At 35.5% G+C, this 15,868-nt stretch overlaps 1 protein-coding gene across 2 annotated transcripts in view; it reads left to right on the top strand.

Moving 5' to 3' along the window:
- LOC134846189 (uncharacterized) overlaps nucleotides 1-15,868 on the top strand; it is a gene marked incomplete at its 3' end in the record, with an annotated part of 116,090 nt that overhangs the window by 66,399 nt on the left and 33,823 nt on the right. For both annotated transcript variants that reach the window (XM_063863440.1, XM_063863438.1), the window contains 4 exon segments: nucleotides 1,056-1,235; nucleotides 1,450-1,623; nucleotides 9,563-9,853; nucleotides 14,435-14,536. In XM_063863440.1, coding sequence (XP_063719510.1) covers nucleotides 1,056-1,235; nucleotides 1,450-1,623; nucleotides 9,563-9,853; nucleotides 14,435-14,536 — 747 coding nt within the window.

Raw genomic sequence — 15,868 nt, 5'->3', positions numbered from 1 at the left:
TGGGTTAGTTGGTTGGCTGGTTGCTGAGGGGATTGAATCCTTGAAGAAAGGAGGGCTCTTCCCTCTCATCTCCTCTAAATGGGTCCCTGATAGGTTAGTTAGTTGGCCGGTTGTTGAGGGGATTGAATCCCTGACGTAAGGATGGCTCTTCCCTTTCATCTCCCCTTAATGGGTCCCTGATGAGGTAGTTGTTTGGCTGGTTGGTGAGGGGATTGAATCCCTACAGGAAGGAGGGCTCTTCCCTTTCATCTCCCCTTAATGAGTCCCTGATGGGTTAGTTGGTTGGCTGGTCGGTGAGGGGACTGAATCCCTGAAGAAAGGAGGGTTCTTCCCTCTCATCTCCACTTAATGGGTCCCTGATGGGTCAGTTGGTTGGCTGGTTGGTGAGGGGATTGAGTTCCTGAACTAATGAGGGCTCTTACCTCTTATTTCCCCTAATTGGGTCCCTGATGTGTTAGTCGGTTGGCTGGTTGGTGAGGGGATTGAATTACTGAAGGAAGGAGGGCTCTTCCCTCTCATCTCCTCTAAATGGGTCCCTGATAGGTTAGTTAGTTGGCTGGTTGCTGAGGGGATTGAATCCCTGAGGAAAGGAGGGCTCTTCCCTTGCATCTCCCCTAAATGGGTCCCTGATGGGTTAGTTGGTTGGCTGGTTGGTGAGGGGATTGAGTCCCTGAAGAAAGGAGGGCTCTTCCCTCGCATCTCCCCTAAATGGGTCCCTGATGGGTTAGTTGGTTGGTTGGATGCTGAGGGGATTGAATCCCTGAAAGAAGGAGGGCTCTTCCCTCGCATCTCCCCTAAATGGGTCCCTGATGGGTTAGTTGGTTGGCTGGTTGGTGAGGGGATTGAGTCCCTGAAGAAAGGAGGGCTCTTCCCTCGCATCTCCCCTAAATGGGTCCCTGATGGGTTAGTTGGTTGGCTGGTTGGTGAGGGGATTGAGTCCCTGAAGGAATGATGGCTCCTCCCTCTCATCTCCCCTAAGTAGGCCCCTGTTGGGCTAAATGGTTGGCTGGTTGGTTCAATTTGCAATGCACTTGAATGAATACCTGATCTGGTAGGTGCTGGAGAGACAGATAGTGAAGTGGGACAACCCACGTGACACTCCCCAGGCAAGTGTGAATGAGTTCGTGGTGACGTCATACCAGCTTGCAGCTGTGGAGTACACGTGTGGACTGCTCAGGCGCCAGCTGGACCACACAGACCATGATGGGCAGTGGCCGCCACTGGGCCACCACCAGGTATACATGAAGGGAACTAATATGGCACTCATCTCACTCATTACGTAACATATGTCATAGCAGCCATGGGAAATTTACGCCTCTGTATGAGTACATAGTGGTCTAGTCTTTCAATTTATCAAACAGTCACTCTCTTATCAGATCCAGGGAGCATCAAAAAATCACCTTGTTTTTTTCCATTCCTCTAACGTGTTCTTCTCCTCTGCTTTCTCAGGTTCAATTCAGTCCAAGTGTACGTGCTATTCACTCATCCAGTGTACAATTCGGCCACCCTGACCCTTCAAATGCAGAAGCAGACTCCTCCTCCTCCTTTTCCTTGTTGGGAAGACAGAAGATGCAGCTGCCACTGGTGAGGTGGAGTTCATCAGAACTGAACAAACAACTCATGGTGAGAACACTGCCTTCCTTTCATCACTTGTTCCTCTTTAGATCCATTCTACCATCTCTTCTTTTTTGGGAGGAGCAAGATAAAGAAGCTTTCTTTATCTAAACGTGCTGGAATGTAGGATAGGAGAGATTGTGTTGCAGGCAGGTGGTAGAAGCAGAGGTTGAAGGAGAGTAAATTAGATCCTTCTTTCCCCCTCACCATCCTAAATTAGATCCTTACTTTGTTTCACCTTTTTTCAAATGAACTTTTTTTAAATAAAAAGGCAATCAATTGCCTTTCGTGTCACGGACAAAACTCGGCCAAGTTTTGAGTTTTGTTATTTGAAGACAAACACCAGACCAGCCCTAAAATATTTTGAGACTTTTTATTCGTTTTTTACTTTTTATATATTGGGGATTTTTATTTGCTGTTTTAGTTTTACTCAAGCCACACGGCACAACTACCCCCGATATCAGAAAAAAACAATTGTATTGAAAAACCTTTCTCATTTTCTGAGACAGAGCCAATGTTCCAAATTTTAATCCACCAAAAGAACTAAGTTTTTGAGCATACTATTTTCCACTATTTTTTTGTTCCGACCATTTGAAAATGGGGGCGAATTTTGTATTTGGGTGTGTTTTAAATTTTTACTTTTTTTTCAACTATTTGAAAAACGCGGATGAACTTTGTATTCGGGTGTGTTTTAGTTTTTTTTTCTGTTCCGACTATTTTAAAAATGGGGAGGAACTTTTTTGTTTTCGAGTGAGCTTCAGTTTTTTTTTATTTTCAACTATTTTATTGTTCCGACCATTTGAAAATGTGGACAAACTTTGTATTCGGGTGTGCTTTACTTTTTCTTTTTTTCTAACTATTTGAAAATTGCGGATGAACTTTGTATTTGGGTGTGTTTTAGTTTTTTTCTTTTTTTTCCAATTGTTTGAAAAACAAACGCGGATGAACTTTGTATTTGGGTGGGTTTTATTTTTCTATTTTTTTCAACTAGTTGAAAAATGCAGATGAGCTTTGTTTTGGATTTCTTGTGATTTTTTTTTTATTTTTGTCCCGTCTTTTTTAAGAATGAGGAGGAACTTTGTATTCGGTTGTCTTTTTAGTTTTTTTTCTTCTTTGTTCCGACTGTTTTTCAAAAGAGGACTAATTTTGGATTTCGGTGTGTTTTAGTTTTTTTTCTATTCTATTTCAACTGTTGAAGAAAGGGAGTTAACTTTGTACACGAGTATTTTTGAGTTTTTTTTCTCTCTTTTTTGTTTCATTTTTTTTTAGAAATGAGGAGGAACTTTGTATTCGGGCATGTTTTTTTTTCCTTTTTTGTTCCGACCATTTGAAAATGGGGAGAAATTCTGTGTTTGAATGTGTTTTAGTTTTTTCTGAAACGCAGAAGGGTTTGAAAAAATGGGAAGAGCTTTATATTTGGGTGTTTTTTAGTTTTTTTCTTTGTTGTTCCGATTTTTTCTAAAAATGACAGGAAATTTTTATTCGGATATGTTTCTTTTTTTTTCATATTTGTTCCGATTATTTGAAAAGTGGGAGGGGACTTTGTACTCAGATATGTCATTATGTTTTTTTTGTTGCGACTTTTTGAATAAGGGCGAGGAATTGAAAATTTGGTTGTCTCATAGTTTTTCTAGAACACACAAGAGTTTCAAAACTGGTAAGGAATTTTTTGTTCCGTCTTTTTTAAAAATGGGGAGGAATTTTGTGCCCAGGAGTGCTTTAGTTTTTCTTTTCTGCTCCTTTTTTTGAAAAACGGGAAAGAATTTTGTATTCGGGTGTGTTTTATTTTTTGTTTCAACCATTGGAAAAATGAGGTAAAACTTTGTGTTCGGTTGTTTTTTTTTTCTATTGTTGTTCCGACTGTTTTGATAGATGGGAGGAGCTTTGTGTTTGTGTGTGTTTCAGTTTTTTTCTCTTTTAGTTTGTTCCGACTAATTTAAAACGGGGAGAAAGTTTGTATTCGGTTGTTTTTTAGTTTTTTCTTTTTTGTTTCAGTTAATTGAAAAGTGAGGAGAAATTTTGTGTTCGCGTGTGTTTTGTTATTTTTTTCTACTGTTGTTCCGAATGTTTTGATAGATGGGAGAAGCTTTGTGTTTGTGTGTGTTTCAGTTTTTTCTCTTTTAATTTGTTCCGACTAATTTAAAACGGGGAGGAAGTCTGTATTCGATTGTTTTTCAGGTTTTTCTTTTTTGTTTCAATTATTTGAAAACTGAGGAGAAATTTTGTGTTCGCGTGTGTTTTTTTTTTCATGTTTTGATAGTGGAAGGAACTTTGTATTCGGGAGTTTTTTTCTCTTTTTTGGTTCCGATTATTTGAAAAATGGGAAACAAATTTGTTTTCGGGTGTATTTTTTTCTAAGACAAAAATGATTAGTAAAAATGAGGAGAAACTATGCATTCGGTTTTGTTTTGTTTTTGTTCCCTTTTTTTGCGATCATTTCAAAAAATTTTTAGGATTTTTGTATTCAGCTGTGTTTTATTTTTTAATTTTTTTGTTATGATTATTTGAAAAGTGGGAGGGACTTTGTATTCGGGTGTTTTTGAATTTTTTCTGGACCCTTTGAAAAACAGGGAAGAAATTTGTAAGTGGGTGTTCTTTAGTTTTTTTGTTACAACCATTGGAAAAATCGGGAAAAGTTTTGTTTTCAGGTTTATTTCAGTTTTTTCTCATTTTTTGTTCCAATTATTTGAAAAACGGGAAAAAAATTTGTACTCGATTCTGTTATTTCATAAGAGACACAATGACTTGAAAAAATGAGGAGGAACATTGCATTTGGTTATACTTTAGTTTTCGTTTTTTTTTGTTGCGACTATTTTAAAAATAGAGATGATTTTGTGTTCGGTTGTTTTTTTGTTTTTTCTTATTTGTTTCAATTATTTGAAAAGTGAAGCGGGATTTTGTGTTCGCGTGTGTTTTAGTTTTTTTCCTTTGTTGTTCCGACTGTTTTGATAGTGGAAGGAACTTTGTATTCAGCTGTATTTTAGTTTTTTATTTTTTGTTCCGATTATTTGAAAAGTGGGGAGGGACTTTGTATTCGATTTTTTTTAAATTTTTTTTTGTTCAGACCGTTTGAAAAACGGGGAAGAACATCGGATGGGTTTTAGCTTTTTGTTCCAACAATTTACAATTTTAAAATATGAGAAACGTTTTTATATTTGGGTGTTGTTCAAATTTTTTTTGTTCTGATCATTTGAAAACTGGGAGGAGCTTTGTATTTGAGTGTATTTTAGCTTTGTTTCTTTTTTTTTGTTCCAACCATTTGAAAGACGGGGAGGAATTTTGTAATCGGGTGTATTTTTGTGTTTTTTTTGCTTCAACCATTTGAAAAAGCGGGAGGAACTTTGTATTCGGATAGATTTTAGTGTTTTTGTTCCAACCATTGGAAAAATTAGGAAACGTTTTGTGTTCGGATGTGTTTATTTTTTTCTTTTTGTTCCGATTATTTGAAAAGTGGGGAGGGACACTTTGTGTTCGGGTGTTTTTCTAAATTTCTTCTTTTTTTTGTTCCGAATATTTCAAAAAACGAAGATAAATTTTGTATATTGATGGGTTTTGATTGTTTCCAACCATTTGAAAAATGAGGAAAATTTTGTTTTTGGGTGTGTTTTAGCTTTTTGTTCTAACAATTTAAAAAATTAGGAAAAATTTTGTATTCGGGTGTGTTTTTTTTTTTTTTTTTTATTATCTTTTTGTTCCAACCATTTGAAAAAGAGGGAGGATTACTGTATTCGAGTGTGTTTTAGTTTTTTTTTCTAAAACACACAATGTTTAAAAAGAAGTGGGAAAGGAATTTTGTATTCGAGTGGATTTGCTTTTTTGATTTTTTTTTGCTACGGCTAATGAAAATTGGGGAGGAAATTTGTATTGGGTGTTTTACTTTTTTTCATTTGTTTCGACTACTTCAAAAGTGGGGAGGAACTTTGTTTTCGGTTGTTTTAGTGTTTTTTATTGTTCCGACGATTTGAAAAAATAGGGAGGAATTTGGTATTCGGGTGTGATTTAGTGATATCTTTTCTTTGATCCGATCATTTGAAAATGGATAGAAACTTTGTACTCGGATGTGTTATAGTTTTTATCTTTTTCTTTTGTGGCGACTAAGTTTAAAATAGGGAGGATCTTTGTACTCGATTAAATTTAGTTTTTTTTTGTTCCGACTGTTTGAAAAATGGGGAAGATTTTTGTATTCGGGCGTGTTTCAATTTTTTTCTCCTATTTGTTTGCTTTAATTGAAAAATGGGGAGAAACCTTGTTTTCGGGAGTAGTTTTGTTTTTGTTCCGACCATTTGAAATTTGGGAAGAATTTTTGTATTCGGGTTTGTTAAAAAAAATTTTCATCCAGCTTTTTTAAAAGTGGGTATGAACTTTGTATTTGGGTGTGTTTTAGTTTTTTTGCTTGTTCTGACAGAATAAAAAATTGAGAAGAACTTTGAATTCGGGTATTTCAATGTTTTGTATCCAATTATGTAAGAAATGGGGGGCAACTTTGTGTTTCGCCGTGTTTTAGTTCTTTTTCGCTTTTTTTGTTCTGATAATTTAACAAACGGAGAAGCCATTTGCTATGCGGGTGTGTTTTGGTTTTTTAATACACACAAGATTACGAATGAACTTTGTATTCAAGTATTTTAATTTTTTCTTAGCTTTTTGTTCCGACTATGTGAAAAATGGGGAGGAACTTTGTATTCGGGTTTGTTTTTGTGTTCTTTTGCTTTTTTGTTTTGAATATTTGAAAAATGGAGACCGATTTTGTATTTGGGTGTTATTTTTTTTCTACCAATTATTTTAAAAAAGGGGATGAATTTTGTATTCGGGTGCGTTTTATTCTTTTTACTTGTTCAGAGACAGCTTGAAAAATTGAGAGGAATTTTGTATTCGGGTATTTTTTTTAGTTATCTTTTTTTGATCCAATTATGTGAAAAAGGGGGAGGAACTTTGTATTTCGGCGTGTTTTAGTTCTTTTCATTTTTTTGTTCAGATAACCTAATAAATGGGGAAGTCTTTTGCTATGCGGGTGTGTTTTAGCTTTTTAAAACTTACAAGAATGCGGATGAAGTTTGTATTCGAGTTTTTTTTTTTTATTCTTTATTTTTTAATCCGATTATGTGAAAAATGGAGAACGAATTTTTTTTGGGTGTTTGTTGTTCTGAGTATTTGAAAACTGAAGAAAAACTTCGTATTCGATTGTGTTGCAATTTTTTCTTCACTGTTCCTTTTTCAAAAATGGGGAGGAACTTTTTAATTTTTGTTTCTATTCATTTTTCTACAGCTAATTAGAATTGTTTCATATTTTTTGATGCTATTTTCAACTTAATTATTCGAGCTTGCCTCAAGTTAAACTCTCATTCTTCGAAACTTAGTAGTGTTGAAAAATTGTAAACCGTTCTACTCATGTACGTCAACACTTTCTTTCCTATCAAGTTTCTTGGTTGTGAATGTAAAATTAGGTTATGAGAAAATTGATTTTAACACACAAAAGTTGTTTTTTACTCCGTCTATTTTTCAAAAAGACGGAGAAAGAAGAATGTTGTCTGGTAAAATCAGTTTTCTCGTAATCTAAATCAAACTTCAAAATTAAGAAACTTGATAAGAAAGTGTTGACGGACATGAGCAAGGAGGAATTTGTATTTGGGTGGGAGTTTCAGTTTTTTTTTGTTTTCCACGCAAAATTAAGTACCACAAATAATCATCAGAATGGATCGAGTGAATTACCATATTAAAATCTGTCAGTCGTGGTTTGAAAGACATTCAAAATTTTCTGAAAAATTACCTGTGTCGAGAAAATTCGGTCTGATATTTTTGATTTTCGGCCTAATTCTGAGCTATTAAAGGCGAGCGATCAGGCCTCCAATAGCTTTTTGATGCGTATTCAAGACGCGAAAACTTAGTTGTGGATAGTTTTATTTATTTTTTTGTCTTTTTTTAGCAAAATTTGGGACTTTTTAGGAAAATTTTCTAAGATTCAAAAGAATTTTGGAAAAAAAAGTTTCAAAAAATTTGGATTTTTGTTTTATGATAGTTGCATTGATTTTTTCTCAGTCGTTTATTTTCAAAACTGTTGTCCAATTTAATTATTTTAATGACTGTCGAAAATGTCTTAGTTTTAGTCATTCGTTCAGATCGTTTTATCCACCCTGCGAAAAATACGAAACTAATTTAAAACATTTTTTTTTGTAATATCTAAGACTAGGGTCGGAACATTCTGTGCTGTTTGCACACTTACCGGCTGTCCTTGTTTTCATTGTGTTTTTTTTCCGCGCGAAATCAGCTATCGCCAATTATCATCGGAAAGAGACGAGTGATTTATCATATTAAAGCTCTTCTGGTTGTGATTTGAGCAACATTTAAGTTTTCGAACGAAATCAATGTTTTCCCAGTGTCGAGAAAAACCGGTATGAAATTTTTGATTTTTTTCGAAGTTCGAGCGAGTACAGTGAGCAATCACGCTGATGTATGTCTAATTTAGGCAGTTTACAATTGATTATTTATACTGAATTATAGTTTTACTCGAGTATGCTTTGTTTTTGGAGTTTTAAAAACACCATTTTGAGACTCAAAAATTTTTTTAAAAAAAGTTATGATTTTTTTTGTTTTTCTGGCCATTTTTGTTCAAAATATGTTGTCCTGTTTCCCTATAATAGAAAATACAGAAGAAAAAACTACACTAATTTGAAAAAAAAAATTATGTAGTTTCTTAAGACTCTGGTCGGAACATTCTGTGCTACTTTCACAGCAACCGGCTATCCTTGTTCACATATGATTTTGAAATTACAAACGCTAATTTAGGCACACTGAAAATGCTGCTTTAGCCCATCCCCGCCGCCCTCACTTAAGTAGTGCAATTGATTAAGGCAAACCACACTTATTTTAATTAGTTCATGAGGCAAAGGAAGGTAAAATGACTCTTTAACCTAACAACCCCCATTATACGAAATTTAGAGTGTGATTGAGCTAAAAATTGGTTGTTAGGCTACACTGGGAAGAGCTATGTGTTGTGTTTTGGGAAAAGATAGCACAGATGCGCAATTTGAAAACGGTCGGTTTTAGAAGACAGAATCCTCAGATTGAACAGCTCCACAGGGTAGAGGATATTTGTTCACTTTTGTGTGAAGGAACAGCAATTCTTATTTTATAATGTATTTGCCCGCGTTCTTGCCCGGTCATTTTTTCCATTTTAATTCTCCACCAAGTTTTCTCAAGTATCTTTATTTTACTTTTCAACTCGTTCTTAAGTACTTGGACCGCGAGTTGAGACTCATCTGTGACAACTCTAAAGCGGCGACCAACTTGTGTGCTGACGATATCAAAGTAGTTCCATGCAACACTCAATCAACTCACACGCATTACTCGTCGCCTTGTCGTGACACCGTATCACGTGACCATAACAAGTCACACATTCAAGAGGGGTCAGCAGGGTTCAAAAAAGAGGATGCCACTAATGGCAACACACATCGCTTCCAGCGACCGACTTTCACATCTTCGTCCTCTAGACGACGCGTGTTGGCCTCACAAGCCGCCGCCGACAGTAGGCAGGGTGAGAGATCGGCCAGCCGCCGCGACCAGCCGCCGTCCCCTCAATTGCATCACATGGAGTTAAATGTACAGAGGAACTATAGAGTTCTGTATAGGAAGGAAGAGGAAAGTTCCAAACAGAAGGTTTGCCAGCTAGACAGACCAGACCACTGAGACAAAACATTAGTTAGCACCTAACTTTGTCGGCTCCCAATTCCAAATTGTTCCAAATTCAATCTAGCCGCCTTGCATCACTTTCAGTTGAAATCCTCAATAAAAGATGGATCGCGTCGCGTCACTCATGCTCATGAAATAACTCACAAAACCACTTTATGCGTTAGAAAACAACGTGTGTTTCGTCGGTCCGAAAATTGTGTTTGCAGCCAAATTACTTGGACAAGTTTTAGAGAATGGAAATTATTATAGGGAGTGTCTATTTCAGCAAATTGAAGGCGAATTAGAAGGCGACATGAGAAAACTTCCGGTTGCCACCCAAATCATTATGGAAAAATGTCAATCGGCAATCAATCACCTCTCAACCTATCAATCTACACCATCTCAAGGTCAACTGGGCTGCAAAGAATACTGCATTGAGTTCATTCACGAGCTGCTTCGTGATCTGAGAAGTGAACAGAAGTTGTTCTCCGAGACAGTTAATCAGTGTGCCGACTCCGCCCATTTTGCAGAGTCGCTAACTGCAGACATTCTTCACATAGTCTCCTCCAGTAAAAAAGTAAGCTGTTTTCCCCCTATTTTTCCCACTTTTGCTGGCAGTGGAACTAAAACGAGAAACAAATTGATCAAATTTCGCTTTAAACTAACTGACATGAACTTTAATTTTATTTTTTAATTTCGAGATTTTATGAAATGTAAAGTGCAAAAATATATTTCACCAGGAGCAAAAAATCTAACAAAGCAAAAAAGCATGTCTCAGATCAACTTGCAGCGGTTTATCAGTGTATTAAACAGCCGCTTACGCTTTAATAGCTTGCAATATAATGCCAACTGTTTGTCCCATTTTAGCAAAATTGGCAGTTTGAAACCCCCATCATTCGTAAAGTGATCACAGAAGGAATGCCTTCTTAAAATTGAGCTCAGGCCAACAATATTTTTCGGGTGATCAAAAATATCTGTCAAAATGGCCAGTTAAGAAGTCGAAATCTGTCGAGAGCAAAAAAAACCCGAGCACAAATATTCCGTCACTTAAATGTGTCACTTTTTCATTTTCCGTCATTTTCACAGCTTTTTGCGGTACTTGAAAAGTTAATGGTTAAAAGAAAGACTGCCGAGTAGGATGAGTACGAATGAAATCAAGTTCGATAGTCTCTTAGTTCAATAATAAAGCCTCTCAAATCTGGCATTACGAGGCTAGACTGTGTACGCGTGCATGGCAAGCGGATTCCGCAACAACCCGAAAACGATTTTTTTTCGGAAATCCGAAATATTTCTGTTTTTTTTTTTTCAATTTTCCTTGGTGTTTTGTATTCACGAATGGCTTAAACACTATACCGCTCAAAATCGCTCGACAAATAGGCAACTTTGCGGAACCTTAGAGGAATCTTAGACTTTGGAACATGTTAACAGACTTGACTGCGGTCCAGTGAACTACAGACACCAAAATGTGAGCCTATATACAGTTTGTTCTCCCATTGTTTAAGTGGGTGCATCAACCAAGCTTGAAAACGTCCTCTGATTTCAAAGTTTTTCTTTTATAGATATCAAATGAAAACCTGCAAGTTCTTCGTCCCATTGCTGTATGACATATGGCTCAAAAACATATGTAGTATGATTTAGAAACTCTCAAAATACGTTACAAATTTGTATAATTTTTCTCTTCTGATTTCTGCGGAAAACTTAAGGGACAAAATGCGGAAAATTTACTCTCGGTGTGGTTTTTATACAATCGTTTTTGGCTTTTTAATTTAAGAAATTTGAAAAAAAGGATTCTATACCATCTTTAAAATACCGTGGTATAGAGCTCAAAATGAAAAAAATGTCTCTGTGATTGTTTTTTTTTTTACAAAAATACAATGGTTTTTATTTTGGGACTACTTTGACGACTATAATCCAGACTGGGATAACTAAGGCACAATATAGTTCGTTCTTTTCAAACTTAAGCGGCAAACCAAATCATAACAAAGTGAATTGAGGCAAGCAATTTGTTCTTACGAATATGTTGCCCCACGCAAAATATATCAATAGGTACTTTACATTGCTTGTGGGGGACAAAATTCAGAAGCATAGAGTTTTAATTTTCTTTTTTTGAGCATTTTTTTTGCTAAAAGCGTCTGATTGACAATAGACAGCAGTCAGAACATTCTAAACATTGCCTTAGTTTACGAGCAGCCTTGATTATGCTTGGGGTGATTTTTGATTGAGTCATCTTCCGATCAGATAATGAAGTATTTTTGCTTCAAAATTTTGTATAAAATCAGAAAAATATTGTTGTCCGCAGCTCAAATGTATAACAAAACATTTTTTACTTGTTCTTTTATATACGGTATACTATTATAATGTTCTACTGCTTTTCTTAAATTTTTTTGGTGTAGTCACATATCACCAAGCTGGGAACGGTTTGCGAATAAGGTGTGGGCTTAAAAATCTAAAGATGGAAACACAATGTCTTCGCGAACCCAAAAAATTGACGGTTTTCCAGTTTCTCGTCTCCTTGTAAAACTACAAAATAAAGTTTTCAAAACTCTTTCATACCGTATTTTGCATGTGAAAAATGCAGTGAAAAACTGTTCACCTGTTCACGTTGACACATTTCAATGCTTCTGCGTCATTTAAAAAGCCATATTCAGTAGATTTTTAAATTGATTTTCAAAAAATCAAAGAGGGTGGAACTGGAAAAAGGCCAAAAAATTCATTGCATAAATTTTCCAACATCGAAGAAAATGACGGAATGTGTTTTCCCGTAAATTTTCGACTTTGAACAAGCAATTTTACGGGCAATTTTTGACAATCTTTTGATATCAAACACACGTGTTCAGTTCAGTTTGGTTTCCTGCCATATTTGAAAAGTTTATGCCATGTTTGAAAAACAACTGCAATATTTTAAGTACCAGTGCAATATTTGAAAAACTAAAGCATTATTTGAATCACTAGAGAAAAAATTGAAACACTTGTGCAATCCCCTTTCCTATAAGGATCAACTTAAAGTATATAGAGAAAAAAATTGCGTGTAAGCGTGATTTTGTTTTTCAAATGCTTGCGTTTTGTTCAATTTTTCATATGGATTTCATACCAGATAAGCCAAAGCTAACCCAGCATCTCGAATTTTTTTTCACGTCCTGACACTGCGTGTCTCAATTTCTTCACAAAATTCCACGATGCAAAACTTGATTTTTACTCATCCATTACATCATGCGGAAAGTATTGGTGTCTTGAACTCAAATTTTGGAAGATATTTCAACTGTGACATTTTTTTTTGTAAAGTATTAGGGTTTCAAGAGTGCTAATTTAGCCAGTTTTTTGAAATAATTAACGCGAGATTTATTTCGCGCTGCTATTGCGTGAGCGGAATTTAATCAGTCTTAGGAATCGTTCCAAATTGAAATGAATCAAGCCACTTGTACTGTTTAATTTTTTGCTGTGTGCAAAAATATCAGCTTGTAGTTTAAATAGCGTGTAGGGGGTGGTCCCGAAAAAAAAATAAAATAAAACTTTTTTTTTTCATTTTTTATTGAAAATGTCATCCATTTTTGTGAAAGCGATCACTGCTCTATAGACCTTAAATTGTTGTGGAAATTCTCAGGCCTTTGCCTTGGCAAAAGCAGTCTGGTTCGGAATTTGCTAGGGTGGATTGGTTAATTGCTGGAAACAGGGAATACCGATCCCTTTACTTACCCTATGGGGAGCGGTGGTGAAGTGGCTACGTCTCCGCCTCTCAATGATCCTTGCTCGTTGCTTGAGGGTGCGGCAGCATTACCCAGCACAGAAAAAAGACCAAAAAATTGCATGTAGTTCTTAAGCAGGGACACAGCAGCGGTTGGCATTGATGAACTGTATAGCTCGCATGCTTTTATGTTTCTCCTTTTCCCTTATGAAGAAATGGTGATAATAATACTCCCGATGACAGTAGTGCAAGGCGTCAGGTGGCTGGGATAAAAACTCTATTTCAAAGCTCACTTGACGAAAAGTCTAATAAAATGTGCAAAAGGGGGACCGATTATCTACAGATTATCTCCAGAACATATAGTGATTATTTACAGATTATATACAGACTATAAACAGATTATATACAGATTTTATACAGATTCTATGCAATTTATATGCAGATTGTATACTGATTTTCTCAACGTTCTCGCCAATCAGATAGAACGAGTATATTGAAACAAAATTATAATGTAGGCTTTTTATTTAAATTTTTGTACTGATGTTTGATCTGACAAAAAACTTAAATACTATATTGTGTAAATAAGTTGCAGCAGAAAATAAATTGATCTATGTTGATTCTCTAATTTTTTAAATGTTTTTATCACAAAAAATGCGCTGAACAGGTTGATCTTTTGAATGATATTCGAAGAAATTTTGCACAAAATACTTTTCTTACCGCGGAAATCCTTAGATTGCAAAATCTTTTGATGGATCTCTTGAAACTTGTAGTTTGTGGTAACCAATCTTTTTAAGTGAGTTCAGCTCAATATAACATAAAGAAAAAATTTTCCCGATTGAAAAATTTTGTTGGATTTGTCAAAAAAAATTGTTAACTCAAATTTTGAATGGTCAAAATTGAATTTTTTCTACCCGTATAGCTTTTAGGCAATATAATCAATTTGATATAGATTATCTACATATTAATTACAGATGATATGCAGATTATCTACAGCTTTTATTGTATAAAGATTATGCAGATTATCTACAGATTATATACAGGTTTTATACTATAGGAAAATCTAATAACTTGGCGCTAAATCCATTTATTTTTGATGGAAAAAATTGGATTTTATCTGTACAACATCGGTTATTGTTCTCAAAATGGTTGTAGATAAATCGATTCTATACTTACGTTAATCTGTAGATTTTTCTGTATCGATTTTAATCCATTTTTGTCACTGCGGGAACGCTCTCAAATCTTGACGACCTAGGCTTGGACGATCAAACTTATTGCAACTGAATTTCTCTTCCGGTGCTATGATGTCATTGAAATTTGAGCGTAATTGTTTAAAAAAACCGCTCAAATCGCTCAAATCTTGCTTCAAATTAGGTGAAAAATCTCGACTCGGGAACAGTGATGCGCTATTCGCTGTCTGTTAAGAGAAGTTACTGATGAGAAGAGTTTGAAGTATGCGTGTCGTTGTTTTCATTTTAGTCGTTCTGTCAGCTGGCTCAACTGGTGGATGAACAGGTGCAGAACAAGCAGCATCAACTGCCCATAAATGACCTCGTCACAACATCCATTTCCAACTTGGAGGTTACAATAATTACTTTGACATTATTCTTCAATAATAACTGAACCAAAGTTAAACAAAGATAATCGGTCAGTGTAAAAGTAGCACAGAAAGTTCTGGCCATAGTCTTAAAAGAATACAAAAAAGTACATTCAATTGAGTGTCGTTTTTCTGTGTGGTGTGAAAAAAGATCTATAAAACTAGTTAGAAAAAACGAAACAAAAAACGTTAAAAAATTTTAAAAAATTCTTAACGAGGCCAAACTGTGCATTCTGTTCATTGTATGCGGATTCCGCAACAGGCCAAAATCAGATTTGTCGCGGAATCCACATCATTGCTACTTTTCTTTGATCTTCTTTGCTGCTATGGATTCCACAAACAAATACTTAAAACACTGTTCCGCACAAAATCGCTCCTAAAATAGATGAATTTGCGGAATCCGCAAGCGTATTTGCGGAATCCAAAACAGCTTGTGGAGACAAACTGAACAATCAAAAAATAAGACATGTGTCTAGTTAAATTGAGCTGTTGCGGAATCCGCAACTGTGAGCGGAACCCGCAAAATGTAAGTGGAATCCGCAAATTGTAAGTGGAATCCGCATTTTGTTTGCGGATTATGTTTACATAAATGTATTTATGTAGTAGCCTTTAAAATTATATCTTTTAATTCAATGATTTGATTTGATTAGAAATTTGATTAGATGATTAGATTACTAGAATAGAAATTTACTAGAATAGATCAGTGTTTGGGATTAATGGAATCCCAATTACTGACCAGTAATTGGGATCGATGAAATCCCAAATTTTGAACTAACTCGACGATTTGCAATGCATTGGGTTTCTAATCACTCTCAACCTAATGACTCAAAATTTATTCATTTTATTCTCTATTATTCCAGTTTTGGGATTTTATTAATCTCAAATACTGAACAGTATTTGGGATCGATGGAACACCAAATACTGACCTAATTTGGCGATATGCTGTATGTTGTGTTTCCATACGCTCTCAACCCAATGTCTACGATTACTGATTTTATTCGGCGTTATGCTTCCAAAATTAGTATTTGGGATTGACGCAATCACAAATACTGACCCAATTTGGCGATCTGCTGTGTGTTGTATTTCCATACACTCTCAACTCAATGACTACAAATATTGAAATTATTCGGTGTTGTGTTTCCAAAATACTAAAAGATGACATCCACCGATTTAGATAAACAATGTTTTAAGATGTGTTCGTGGATTTAGCTGACAATGGTTAAGTCTTTGCTTTTAAATTCCGCATTGCTAGAGATAAGAATTTCAGCTCAGCTTTTAATTGTTCATATGCAGTTTCAGTATTGAACAAAATTCGG

Source organism: Symsagittifera roscoffensis, chromosome 5, assembly GCF_963678635.1.
Source record: "Symsagittifera roscoffensis chromosome 5, txSymRosc1.1, whole genome shotgun sequence".
Taxonomy (NCBI): domain Eukaryota; kingdom Metazoa; phylum Xenacoelomorpha; order Acoela; family Convolutidae; genus Symsagittifera; species Symsagittifera roscoffensis.
Note: the sequence above shows the minus strand (reverse complement) of the source record. Positions and strands in the feature narration are given on the sequence as shown.